Source organism: Phoxinus phoxinus (assembly GCF_949152265.1).
Source record: "Phoxinus phoxinus genome assembly, chromosome: 7".
Classification (NCBI taxonomy): Eukaryota; Metazoa; Chordata; class Actinopteri; order Cypriniformes; family Leuciscidae; genus Phoxinus; species Phoxinus phoxinus.
Genome location: NC_136882.1, coordinates 14,834,125 through 14,848,840, shown reverse-complemented (window position 1 = coordinate 14,848,840; position 14,716 = coordinate 14,834,125). Strand labels below are relative to the sequence as shown.

Here is a 14,716-nt window from a genome sequence, read left to right as displayed (position 1 = left end):
GCAGCCGTTCCTCTTCGGGTAAGTCTAGTAGGCCTATTTTAATGCCAACTGCAAATCTTGCATATCAAGTAGGCTAGCAAACACCGTTGCCATTCAACAGAGTGTGACAACGTGTGCAAAATGTTTTAACAAAGTTCCAACACTTCTTCATATGTTCAATATTTCTGCTCCGTGTCAGATATTTCTCTGCTTAAAGTAAAAGTCATAATATGTGAAGACAAAATGTTGATCTTAACTTAAGTGTTTTACATCAATAGCCTATTAAACGGCGCAATTTTTCATTTAATCAGAAATCAGAAAATATTTAAGTTAATATTGTGTCCAGTTTGGCCCTGTAAATAAAAGGGTATTATTTTTTGACAAAGTGTGTGCGGTTTCGTTTTCTTAAGTACCGGTTCAAGAACCGTTTAAGCACCGGAACCGTTTAAAAAATACCGAGTAGGTACTGGTATCGGATAAAACCCAACCGATACCCAACCCTGTCTATAAGCTTTTGTGAGAGCTCTTTTGATTTGGCCATATTTGCTTCTCAACTTTAGCACATACATGGGAGTTGAATAATTATAAAACTAAAACTAAACTGTTTAATATGGAATACAATTTAGAATTTAAAAATGCGAACATCTGTACACAAAAGGTCTCTGGGGGGGTTGAACAATTTGAATTTCAACTATTTTACATTGATGCAGAACCTTTCTTCCGACTCAGAGTCTGTACGCTCTGTTTAGTTCCTGTCTCTATGAAGCCCCTCTTCCCAAAAAGTGCGATGTGCTCTGATTGGTCAGCTAGACCAGTGTATGGTTATTGGTCAACCTCTTCAGAAATGTCAAGGTAATGCCTTTACCATTACCACAACCACAAGTTAACACACTACTAACGCAACTCAACCAGGCCTCGACCCATTTAATTTGCGAATACCTTGGGCGGGAATTATTTAAATGAGGATTATTGTGACGTGCACATTCACGGAAGAAAAATCCAGACTTTAATCGAGGCGTTGGAGTTCAGAAACCTTGATTACTGATATAGAGAATATGCCTTTGTGCTGTGGAACTTGGCAAATTTTTATCATAACATCAAAAAAATAAAACTTGTGAAAAAAGCATAAGGTTCTCTTTCAATTCTTGTTGATGACTTCTGAACAAAACAGCTTTATAGGACACTTCTGTTCAAGGTGTGTTAATGTGTTTTTTGGGTAGTCCGTACTCACTTTGTGCAGGTTGAGGGTGTATGGAGCAGGATCCCACGCCACCAGCGTTACATTCTTGTACAATGAGCTTGTGTTAAACTGGTGCTTGGGATTCGCCACAATCTGCAAGCAAAACAGACAATGTGTTACACAAAAAGACAAACAAAAAGAGGAAGAGACACAAAATTGAGGCTCAACTAACTTGACTACTCAGAAACCACAAGAGCATCAATGACTTTGACCTAACCATGTGTAATGTTATACATTTCTAGCGAAGAGAAATTAATCAGTCCGCATTGAAAGTAAACATGCTGCAAAAAAAAAAATTTGGGCTAAGATTTTTTTTTTTCTTTAAAAAAAATTAATGATTTTCTCCAGCAAGGATGCATTAAATTAAATCAAAAGTGACAGGAAATACATTTATAATGTTACAAAAATCAAATAAATTCTCAAAGAATCCTAAAAAAAAAGCATGAACTCTTTTCAACATTTATAAGAAAGTTGTATTTTACTTTGTGAAATATTACAATATTGTTGTTTTAATGTATTTTAGATCAAATAAATGCAAAACCCTTGGTGAGCATTAGAGACTTCTTTCAAAATGTAATATTATTTTTTTTTTTAAACAACCCTACACTTTTGAATGGTAGTTTACCGTATATTTTCAATATGCAGATATGTGAATATTTGATAACTATGGTGGTGGTGGTGGTGGTGGTGGGGGCTAAATAATGCCCTAAATTCAGTCTGTTCCCAACAGAAGCGGTTGCATGACTTCAGAGGATTTGCAATACAGCGCGTGAATCATTTGAACCACTTTTATAAAGCCTTTTTTGGGAATTTGTTTTATTCCTTTCAGAGCCTGACAGCTCATAACTGTCTTCAAATCAGCTCCTTTTCAAACCTGTATGACTGACTTTGTTCTGTGGGAGACAAAATGGCACACGGTCGAGCCAGCGAGTGAACGTTTAAAACACTACTTTGCAGCTCCCGTCTTGATCCCATTGATCGGTTCATTCATGAAAAGTGACAAAGGACTCAGCACATTTAACAACTTCTCTGGCAGCGTGGTTTCAGGTTGTTTATCTGGTAAGCATGCGTCCACTAGGACATGATGACTCAGATCTAGCTGAAAAGAAAACCGCCTGAGGAGAATTCCAGGACGAGCCAGAGGGTGTTCGAATGAGACCAGCTTCAATTATGCGGCTGATTCACTGAAAGTTGCATTACTACTAATGTGTGCTGAAAACATCAAACGTTGCTCACCTGAGAGTTGATGATGCGTACGGTGGTTTTATTCCCAACGTCTCTTTCATAACCCTTGGTAGGAGCTGTATTAAACCGCAGCACTGCATCATGGGAGTCTGGAATTACACACAAATGGGCCTTTAATCACATGGTGCCTCAAACTGAGTCATGTTTAAAAGAACAATGATTGAACAACAACAGACATTTCACTCCTGCACATCTTCAGATAACCATACAAACCAACATGTCCTATGAAAAAAAGTATGTTACTTTTTGAATAAAGCTTTTTTTAAGCAAATATCAGAAAACACAGAGAACACAATGTCCAAGAGTGCATTGGTGGGAATGTGAGGGTGCAGCGCTGGTAAACATGTTCCTCGCACTGCTCAAGCCTGTAATCTGTTGTCAGGAACTGTGCAAGCAGCTTGTTTAACAGCACAAAGTCAGACGCCGTTTATTACTGGGATCACCTCTGGGGGCTTTTTATTGATTGGATATCTTCCATTTAATCTGCCGTGTGATTGAGTGACTTTAAAAGGTCATGTTAAGTTCGCTCAAAAATATGAAAACCGCTCTCCATTGTGGCCACCAATGTCCTTCGGATTTACACCTTTTCAAACTTGGGTGCATCGCATTCGGTTATGAGACGGGTGAGAATCAATGGTGCTTGGAACGAAAGGACAATTTTCATTTTCAGGGAAGGTGACATCTCTGCAAAAACTAAACTTTTCTTGTGTAAAAGCCCAACCTGTAGATCTGATAACGATGAAGCTGCAAAACCTTGGTTTGGTAAATAGATGGCGATATGAATGCCAATTTTTTTTTAAATATGATTAAAAATAACAATAATTTAAAAACAATGAAATAAACATTATTCTAAATAAAAGTTTAGTAAAATAAATACAAATATGTAATAAATGCACAAATATAATACAAGTGAATACAAATAAACTTAATTTGATCACTTGACCCACTTCAGTTTGCACATCGCACAGGCAAATGGGTCGACGAAGCATTTATCACGTTTATCACCGACGTTGTTCATGAGCATCTCAAGCCTAACCGCACTGCCAGACTTCTGCTTGCAGATTTTTCTTCGGCATGTGATACCCTGCAGCCACATATTATTGCTGAAAAACTCATTTTCATTTGGAGAACCAGCTGATTTTTTGGATAATTGACTTTCTAACCAATAGGCCTCAGGAAGTGTTCTTTCTGACCTCCTATATACTTCAACTGGTTCTCCACAAGGCTGTGTTCTGCTCTTCATTTTGTATGATTGCAGGTCCACTGAATCCAACTATCATCTAAATCAAGTTTGCAGAGGACACAGTCTTACTGTCTCCGCTCTCAGGCCCTTCACAGCATCTTCAGAAATATGTTGAGTGGTGTGACTCCTGTTCAGAATTAAACGTGAACAAGACTAAAGATATGATACAAATAAGCAGAGGCGGATGGCTATGGCAGTCACTACCACCACTCACGGAAAGCCCATAGAGATTGTTGAGGAGTACAAGTACCTGGGCACAATTTTCTACAATCTGATGAAATTTACTTCCAACACAGATGAGATACTTAGGAAATGCCAACAGCGGCAGTACCTCATAAGGAAGCTCAATTCATGTGGGGTTATTAATAACATTCTCAATAATGTTCTAATATTCCTTTATAGGACGTGTCCTTTGCTGTACAGGCTGCAGGACACAAAGGATGAAGGCAACCCTTGTTCCCAAAATGGTGCAGGTTTTAAACTCCCAACAATCTCTGACCCATTGTTTATACCATGCCATGAATTACCCTCTTACTTATATTTATAATTGCACTCGGATATATACATACATATTTATTTATTATCTTGTGTGGTGACTGTTTTTAAGGTATCTGCCTGTAGCAGATTATATTCAATATGTACATAGTGCATATTTAACTACAAACACTCCTGCTGCAGTACAAATAATAATTATTAATATCTAATAATAACACATTTCAATTAAAAAAAATTAAATTATTTAATCTTTAAAAAAATGAAAATAAAGAAGAAAATAATCATACAAATTGAATGTATAATACATTTAATGTAATAGCTAAATGATTCGATTTAATTGCAGGATGTTATCAAAGTCATACTTAAAGATATATTCTAAGTCCATATTTAAAGCAATGATAAAAGTAATTGTAATGTCCTTTAACCATTACAAAACCCGTTGCAGAGCCAATGGTGTAGTCTAAAACACCAGTGATCTCTAGTGGATGAACAGTTTCCTGCAATATTTCCTGCAAAACACACATTCGTACATACAAATCCAATGCAGACAGAGAGAGAAAATAATGCAGACAGAGACAGAGAGAGAAAATAATGTAGACAGAGAGAGAAAATAATGTAGACAGAGAGAGAAAATAGAGTGAATGATGATGTTCCACCGGATGTGACGAGACAATGACTGATCTTATGAAGGAAGCCCCTCACCTCCTCATCCATCTCTCAGTTCAGCTGACATGCAGTTTATTGGCCTTCATCAACTAGCAAGATTTTCAAAGCAGTAAATTTGAGCCTGACATTGAGCATGTCCCCACTACTTTGACAGGGACATCAATCTCCTGAGAGAAGTCACATCGTATGAAAGAGCCCACGTATGAATGTGAAATGCTGAGAAATGATATAGATGCATGATGTGAAAAGATCCAATGTTAAAATAACAGAAAGCCCTCCGAAAATTCAACATTAGTCTGTCACACACACACACTTATACAGTAGTTAACAAGTGGATCCATATGTATGTATGTATGTATGTATGTATGTATGTATGTATGTATGTATGTATGTATGTATGTGTGTGTGTATGTGTGTGTGTGTGTGTGTGTGTGTGTGTGTGTGTGTGTGTGTGTGTGTGTGTGTGTGTGTGTGTGTGTGTGTGTGTGTGTGTGTGGTAGAAAGACACTGAACTACCACTAGGTGGCAGAAGAAGAACATGGTTTTGAACACTAAAAGTCAGTTTGAAATCCTATTCAAATACTCCATACTCAAAGGAAACGCAATGTAGAAAAGTATATTCAGGCATTATTATAATTTAGTCTTCTTGGTGGCAGCTTCACTGAAGTCAGAACAAGGTTGCAATCATAGCTACTTGCATTTTGTTTTAACTGACTAATGCATGAAATTATAGATGCCACAATGTTATATGTTGCCTTGGCTTTGGCTTGCTTGGAGACATTTAATAATACAACATAGTTTGTTTCATTGTTTCAAGAAAATTGCGTCATCGTCCACCTTAAGTAAGGCAGATCAATAGTATTGTTGAATATTAAATGTCTCCAAGCAAGCCAAAGCCAAGGCAACATATAACAAGGTTGCAATCTACTTGCATTTTGTTTTAACTGACTAATGCATGAAATTATAGATGCCACAATGTTATATGTTGCCTTGGCTTTGGCTTTCAATAACAATACTATTGATCTGCCTTACTTAAAGCTGCAGTCCGGCACTTTTTTGTGTTTAAAAATATCAAAAAAGACATTTTTGAAAAAAAACTTAACCAGCCAGTGTTCAAAACTATCTGCTTGCCTTACCTCGATTCAAAACGGTAAGCTTGTAATAATGATTTTAATTCCAGTGGTACTGGTGGATTTCCGCGGGAATTTCGAGCATGTCTTTGCGTCATTACGTCACTTCTAGAGAAGGAGTCCCCTGCTAGTCGGCTATATAGCGTGTGTGGATGATGGAGGTGGATATTTAGCTTAGCACTTGGTATGGCGGATCCCGAAAGTTTAAAGCGACAATCACCAGGGACAACTGGAGATTCACCAGTTGTAAAACCCAAAAGACTTCGGACTTCAGAGTGGCTACAGAAAAAAAGAGACTGCAGCCGAGCCCATGTTAAAACAAGGATAAACATCGACAGGGCTTTTGAAAGGTGGCGTGAACTCCATGTTTTGAAGGGGTTCAAAATGTATGTGAATAAAATTTGATTATATTACAGTTTTAAATAAGCATTTGATTACACATACGTGTGTTTTTTATTTCAAAGAGAAACAGTTATAAGGAACATTAATTTGTTGGTATGACAATTAGAATGTATACTGCACAGAAATGAAAACTGAACTACAGGTAGTTGTAGTCACGCAATAATGATGTAGTTAACATTAATAATTTGAGAACAAAATATATTTTTCACGTTTTGACGTGATATAAGCAATCGTTAGATTTAATCAGCATGGTATAGCCTACTGCAATGCTTCCCCCACCTCCCGAATTAGGTCAGAACAAAAGTGAATGTCACTTAACTTACTTGTTCAATGACATTTACCGATGAAAATTCTAATGTTGGTTATACAGTTTCAAAAAGTATACGGTAGCCTACAGTATCCACAGCGACGCGGCAGCGACAGGTTCTCCTCAATACATTGTGTTCATCCGCGCTGCTTCATGCCGATTTACTACCCACGCACAGTTAATAATTCCGCGAATAACTGCAATTGCAGATTTCGAACAGAGATGGCGACAAAGAGGAAAAACGACGGACTGCAGCTTTAAGGTGGACGATGACGCAATTTTCTTGAAACAATGAAACAAACTTTGTTGTATTGTTTTCATGTTATCACTGTGAAGCTACTTTGATACAATCTGTATTGTAAAAAGCGCTATATAAATAAAGGTGACTTGACAATCTACCCCCAAAAAATGGTGCGACAGCCTCTGCTAACATACTGGATGTGTATGTAATCACAATTTCTGCCCATTTAAAAATAGTTTTTTTTTAGATCATATAAAAATGGTTATATAATACAAAATAAGAAATATGACTTATTTGTAATACGACAAATAATTTTCATTTACAGTGCAACTGACAGTTACAGAACTAATTCTATATTTATGGCGGTCTTAATTCATTCTCAAATGTTAAAGTCAATGAAATCAAAATGGACTTTTCTTATTTTTTTATGCAATATATTGCAGTATTTATTATAGATGATTTATCAATGCACATCATTGCTTTTTTAAAACTCCATGTGTCCTCGTAATCTTTAATCAAAATAACCTCCCCTCTTTATTGCAGTGACATCTCTTCTCTGATGATGCGTTTCCTGGACAGAAGGCGGGATCAACCCGTCACTCACATGACATCACAGCAGTCCAATCAATTCCTCATGGACAAAATCAGGTCTTGCCCTACATTTCTTGTCTTCAAGAAGCCTTTCACTTGGATATACGTCACAATAGGAAAGAAAAGACTAAATCGCAACGTCCATTTCATGCCGACTTCCAGCGGAAAACTGCAGGGAGCCCTTAAATCTCCTCTTTGGTTGATTACAATAGGCTAATACATCGCTTCCTGCTTCTCGTGCAAGTTTGGGAAGACGGATGGGATGTGTTCCCAAATGCACATTATAAGCGGCTCAAATTCACAGAACAGCGTCGCTCTGAGACAATAAAAACACTGGATTGTGAGTTGCTCATGTGTAAAACACAGTGCATCACTGTGGTTTAATCATTTAATTAAACCACAACCTTTGTGATTATATACAACACAAACAAACTCGGAATATTAGTTTTGATGACGCTACCCTGACAACCTTTGACAATTTTTGCCAGAAGTGCTTAGTGAATTTACCCACAACTATTAATAAACAACCCTGCATATGCTCTTACTTCAGGAAATTGCGTAAATAAAGCTAATCTGATTAGATTTTGCAAGAAACCGTACTTTCCATTTTGGTGAAAAAAAAACTTGCATCAGACATTTAGCGAACGGACTGTGGGTGCCTTGTAGGCGTTCCGTCTGAGACTAGGATGGTAGCTGAAAAAAAGGAAACAGCCGAGAGATTGAACAGCATCTTGTATGGTAACGGTGGTAATGTTGACCAAAGCGGAAATATCTCTGCTGATGACTGCAAACAACCAAGTGATGAATTACAAACTACAGTGTTAACAGACCTGCATTTCTCAAACAAAACGTCACGAGGAAATTGTTAAAACACCAATGGCATATATTATAATCGTTTTGAACGCATAGATGAATGCTCAGGAAAATAAGGTTTAGATGACATGAGCGGGAGACAGACTTATCGGGGGCTCTGGCAGATCTGCTCTTGGCTGCGCTGAGGATTTGCTGGCTCTCTGGCTCGTCCTTGAGTACATTTGGAGGGCACACTAGGTTGGCACAGCTGATGGGAAATGTTTAGACAAGACAAGCTGAATTTAATAGACAGGCTAAAGAGGCTGTGGAGAAGTATAACCTGATCAAAACTGCCCTGAGTCGAGATGAAAATGTAAGGGAAATCAATGAAAGCCATACTCTCACATATTATGTGTGAACTGCGACTATACAAATACTGCAATAGATATTCAATCCGTACAGCAGCTGCATTCAGCAATTACATGAAGTACATCAGTGGCATAAACACTAGTAATGTGTTTGGTCTTGGCAGACCTGATTGAGCGCTATTTAAAAAACCGGTGCACTTCAAAGACCTTGGCAAGGATTGGATACAATTTAATAGAAGCAGCAAATGTATATGAATTTTTATTTTTATTAAAATTGTCAATCATTAATTGTTGTCCATTTAAAGGTACAATATGTAATATTTGTGCATTAAAATATTAAAAAAGCATTCTGTAATAGTTATGTTTATGTAAGGAAAGTATTATTGCTTTAGGCTTGTGTTTAGTTTATTGACATTGTTTATCACGCCTGGTGTTTATTGCCATGTAAATAAATGAACATGAACATGATTTTTCGATTCCCGTCTGACTGATTTACATCCACCCGTTTTCCACAACAAAACATTTATTTTGGCCAATCATTTACGTGACAACAGCGTTTTGGGGGTCTCACAATGCAGACAGGTTTACCATTATGGGCTCCATGTATACTACAAAAATGCGAATTTGTGAAAACGATGACATCATGCGCATGCATATTACGTGTTCAGTCTATAAGCGCATAGGGTTTCTTTACATCGCCATGGTACAGGCCTGGCATGAAAAGTGTTTTCACGGATCCATGTGAACGGGGATCGTTTTGAAAACGTCGTTTGAAATTGTCGTCTGTATGCATTTGTATGGATTTTCCACACAATCGGACCAGTAACCGTCCGGTCAGTCTCACGTCAACGATTCCGAGCCAGTCCGTTTTGTTGCCAGCGGCACAGGCAATAACGTCAGCTGCGCGTTCTCTCTCTTCTCTCCGACGGTGAAGTGACACACCCGCCTCCTCTCACTCACTCGTTTCATTCCCTCTGGTTAAATAGTGCTTGTATTGCGCATACTTTTACTAATTACCGCAGGGTTCGCTTACACCAAAAGCGCGCGCACCACTGATCTATTTAAGTGGAGCGCACAAGTTGCCTCAAGAAGCTTGTGACTCGCAAGTACCAAAATGAGTTGCACACAAAATTGTCAAAATGCCCGTCTTGGCGAATATACAGTTAATCGGTTAGTTTTGGAACCTAATTAGTTGAGAAAGATGCATGTTGTGTAACAGTAAATTGGATCTGTATATTAACTCTTAAAGTGACAGCAGCCTAATAAACCTGATGCTGTCTGTCATGTTATAAAAGAACAAAAAACAGAAAATGACTTGCTGCTCTCGCCTGAATAACTTTTGTAACTATAATTGTAAGCATTAATCTGCATTTAATTTTTACAGTGAAGACTATCCAGTATTATTTTACATTTGATTACTTTATATTTAGGTAAGAAATACAACAGAAATTACTGTATACCCACCTGAAAAAAATTAAAGCAATGTTTATTTCATATCTCTCTTTATTCAATTGCATTTATTTGTGCTGTTGTTTGAAATTTCTTTATTTGTTCTTATATTTGTAGTTGTTTTTTAATAAACAAAATAAAAAATTAGCATTGAATAAAAAAATATATTTTGTTTGTATATGCGGTCAATGAGTTATTTAAAAGAAAATATCGGCAGGTTACACTTACAAAAAAAAAAAAAAAAATCTGACATTGCAATCAACCAAGAAAATTGCAATTGGTGCATCTCTACATTTTTAAATAGTTTATGCTTTGACCTCATAATGTCATAGCTCAATCATCCATTGAAACGACTTTCTCTAGTGATGAACGCCAGACTTCTCCAATCATTTAGTCTGCTTAAATCCTGTCTACTTACAATTGACTGAAAGCTTGAATTCAGACCCACCTCCACCCAATCAACAACTGATCCATTGAAGTCTCCATTATACATTTTTCCCGTTTTCGTTAATCCAGTACACTTTAATATAAGTCACAATACGAAATAAATTATAAGCTACTTAAGATTCTACGGTAACATCAAAACTTTTCAATAGTTCAATGGACTGTCTTAACTCCAGCCAGAAGAAAAAGAAAAATCCGGCACAATATAAACAGGAGCTACAGTATTTCCCGATGGCACCTGGCCCCTTAATAACGGCAATAAACTAATAAAATACACAAAATCTACTAGCATATTATTACTATCATAATCATAGCAATAAAACAATAATATATAAATATGGAAGGATAGAACATTGCTCCACAGGGAAATCTAGTGATATTTAGTGCAGCTATGAAGCAAGAGAGAGGAAGCCCTTGAGCACAAGTACAAATGTTATTAGAATCGTGATGATAGAAGAGATGGTTAGAAACCATCCACATTTAATGATTTGTCTCATCTAAAGAACTAACCTCACCAAATGTCTTCATGAGACGGTTCAGTCACCATTATCCTGAGAAACAATACATCACCATGGAAACGCCTTCCTCTGCGCCCACTACCGCTCTGCCACCATATGCGCCAAAGCTGGAAGAATCTGGGCTCTTTGTGTGCCCTGTGATACTTGTGATTATGTAACTGTAAAGGGCATCAGTCTCCCACTGACCCTTTCAGAGAAACTGGCATCACCACAGAAACCAGTGAGAATGAAAAGAGAACGGTTCCTAAACCCAACCAAAACAAATCGGTTTCAAATCCCAAACCTTCTTCAACAGGCTTCTTGAAAACTACTAATAATACACCCTTCAGGAGACTCTTCTGTGAAGGCTGAATGAGGACAAATATTCTAGATTTGAAGCAACTATGATGGATAACTGATAACAAAAGTAGTGGTCGACAGAAATATCGTCTGTTATTGTGCTTTTTTTTTTAAATTATCAGTATCAGCTGATACGTTTTTCTGTTTGGGCAATGTTTCGGAAGCGGGACTTTAATTTTGACGGTCACCAGAATTTTATTTTAACAGCACTGAGCTAATGGTTGGTAATAAATATTAATAAAAGGGAAGTAAACTAATGTATTAGTCTGAAAAATACTGTAGCTGATAACTTAATTCTGTAATCCTATTAAAGTATAAGTATGTTTATTTTACAGATTTATTTTTTATTAATTCTAATGTAAAATAAAAATAAAAAATTTCAGCAATTGTTATGCATGTGTTTTTACTATATTTAAATGAGTATGAGATTATATCGGCTTTATATACCGTGCTCTCTAAGATATCAGCATTGGTATCAATAGATATATTGATATCGGTGAAAAGATGATAAATTAAAACAAATACAAGGTTGAAACTGTGGGGAAAAAAAAAAATGTCAAAAGGAAATTAGCCAATTGACAATTTCACCTTTTGAAAAGTAATATTGCTGATGGATGAACCACTATTAGGCCTACATCTCTGTGTGTTACTGAAAATTATTCCCATTATATTTTTATGAAAGATAACAGACAAAAGGCTAACATGAATTTTCTACAGTATTCGGTTTTCATTTAGGCAACACAACATTATAATGTACAGTATATAAAAAAAACACATCAAGTATAAGATTTGGCAGACTTATTAAATCCGTGTTTTAAGGATTTAAAAATAAATGTAAGCATACACAATATCCAATCAATTGTAAAAAAAACTAATAATGCCCAGTAACCAACATGGTACAGCAATATGATAATAATAAATCTACTATCTACTAATGTACTTACACACACACACACACACACAATCAGGAGTAAAACATAAAACATGCATAAAACAATAAACTCAAAAACCATCTTAAAAAAAAGTTACCAATATGGCATACCAATAAGCCACTCGCATATATTCTGAGTATTATTTGCAGGTAATGCCTATAGTAATAATGATTAAGGACGTTCTAGAGGGGTTTACCTAAGTTAAAAATATCTTGTCACTCACCGATCTCCTTGCCGAGTCCCGAGTGGAGCATGGCTCCGGCAGAGGTGACCACAGCGCAGGTCTGGAAGCCGGACCCATAAAGCTGGCTTAAGGGTAATGCAGGTACAATTTTCTGCCAGCCTAAATTGGAGAAAGGCTTCTCAGCCCCATCCAAAGTTCGAACCTTCTGCCTCTTTTTCAGCTCGCACAGCACCTGCTGGCCGTTCTGCTGCGCCTTCCGGTGCCCCCTGTAGGCCACGCCGTGTTTATTATTATTCAGGTAGTCTTTCACAGCCCTCTGCAGGCGTGGACTGAGCATGCCTACGGACAAACTCCCTTTCCACAGATCGTGCACAACAGATTTTGATCTGGGAACGTAGTATTCGTCCTGGTCGGAGTCCTCGCGCCTTGTCGCCCGTTTAGTCGTCCTCCTCCTTCCCTCGTCTCCCTCTTCTTCGTCTTCCTCTTCCCCTCCCAACACCTCCTCTTCATCTTCATCCTGTTGAGTTGAATCCTGGTTGTACTCTAGTCGCTCGCGGTTGCGACTGGCAGCGGCCGATCTCGAGCCCACATCCTGGGTGCCGAACGCGGACCAGGCCGCCAGGCTCTGAAGGTCGGGATAAGGGTAGGCTTCCTGGCTGAGCGGACTAGGTTGGGGGTCGGCACTGGGGTTTTCCTCTTGGCTTTGCTCCTGTTGGGTGTCGCTGGAGGCGGAGGGGGTGGAGGAGGTGGCTAGGCCTAAATGGGTGGTCATAATGGTGCGGGGGTTGCCCTGCAGTGAGGTCAGGCGGCGAGTGTCTGTGTAGGAGAGAGCGGCAGCGGAGTGCGGGTCGTCCACTCGTGATTCCATGAAGTAGGAAAGGAGCCCCAGGAACACCAGCACCCAGACCAGCATGAGGCCGAGGGTGAGCCGACGCCACTGTTTCAGACTGGACTTCATCTTCTAGCGTTCCTCTCGGCCGCACGCCGCTGCACTCCAGACCCAACTGGAGAAGGGTCAGCAGGAGGCCTACAACAGGACAGGACATTCTTATTAAAAAAATGTATGGCATTCTAGAACCAAACTCAACCTGTACATTTTTAGGACTCATTCGACCGCATTCTCTTACAACGTGCACTGAACGGAACCGCGCGCGAGAGCAGCTCAGTACAGCACAAACGCATGTCTACCATGCGTTGCGGGTTTTCATGTGTGGTTTCGCTGCACGTTCATAGAGACAGTATTCAAGACGCTACTGTAAGTTGCTGGGTTAACAGGACATTTCAAGATGGTTGTCAATCTTAAAAACTGACGCTGCGCGATCACATTAACTGCCGTGTGTTGCCACCTACTGGAGGTACTAGGTCACAACACACTTCAGTTGACTTCAGTAGTGTGGAGAAGCAAAATTACAAAAAGACAATGAAAAACTCCAGTGAAGTTGGAATTGAAAATATCAGATTTTCAGGTGAGATTCTCAATTCATTCAGTTAACGTAAACCCTGAAGTAAAATCTTTTGTGACTAAGATTAGCACCGATGTATAATTGTACAGTCAGTGTAGCCATGAGTTCAGGTTGAATGTCTGTACTGTAATTTTTTTCTTCCATAATTCACATACTATGAGTTCAACAATGTCACACATTCTCTGGTGACTTTTACAGTAATTAGGATACAACATGTTCTGTAATAACATATTTTTTTCTTCACATTTTTTGATGATTTCCTCCAGAATTATTATTATTAATATTATTGGTAACACTTTACAATAAGGTTCATTAGTTAACATTAGTTATATTAGTAACTAACATGAAGTAACAATGATAAATACATTTGTTACAGTATTTATTACTTTATTAGCTTTGTGTTTAATGTTAGTTTAAAAAAAATACAGCTGTTCATTGTATTTATGTTATGTTCACAGTACATTAATGTTAACAAATACAACCTTTGATTTTAATAATGTATTAGCAAATGTTGAAATTAATATTACATATAATATAATATTAGTATTGTTCATTCTTAGATATTGTTAACTAACCTAAATAATACACTGTAAAGTGTTACCATATTATTATTAAACCCACTAGCTAACTAGCTAATAATAAACTATTAACAGCTGTCAACCAGTTACATTTTGTGAAATCAATTTCT

The 14,716-nt window shown here is 37.8% G+C and overlaps 2 protein-coding genes across 4 annotated transcripts in view; one reads left to right on the top strand and one right to left on the bottom strand.

Moving 5' to 3' along the window:
• Positions 1-9,142, top strand: part of tmtops2b (teleost multiple tissue opsin 2b) — an 80,869-nt gene extending 71,727 nt beyond the window's left edge. Inside the window, exon 6 of the transcript XR_013798371.1 lies at positions 7,492-9,142. The gene's annotated coding sequence lies outside the window, so the exon portion shown is untranslated. The remainder of the gene's footprint in view (positions 1-7,491) is intronic.
• Positions 1-14,716, bottom strand: part of st6gal2a (ST6 beta-galactosamide alpha-2,6-sialyltranferase 2a) — a 77,823-nt gene that overhangs the window by 18,127 nt on the left and 44,980 nt on the right. For all 3 annotated transcript variants that reach the window (XM_079618996.1, XM_079618997.1, XM_079618998.1), the window contains exons 2-4: positions 12,605-13,592; positions 2,456-2,553; positions 1,211-1,312 (exon numbers count right to left, since the gene is read on the bottom strand). In XM_079618996.1, coding sequence (XP_079475122.1) covers positions 1,211-1,312; positions 2,456-2,553; positions 12,605-13,523 — 1,119 coding nt within the window. In that variant the 5' untranslated portion in view covers positions 13,524-13,592. The remainder of the gene's footprint in view (positions 1-1,210; positions 1,313-2,455; positions 2,554-12,604; positions 13,593-14,716) is intronic.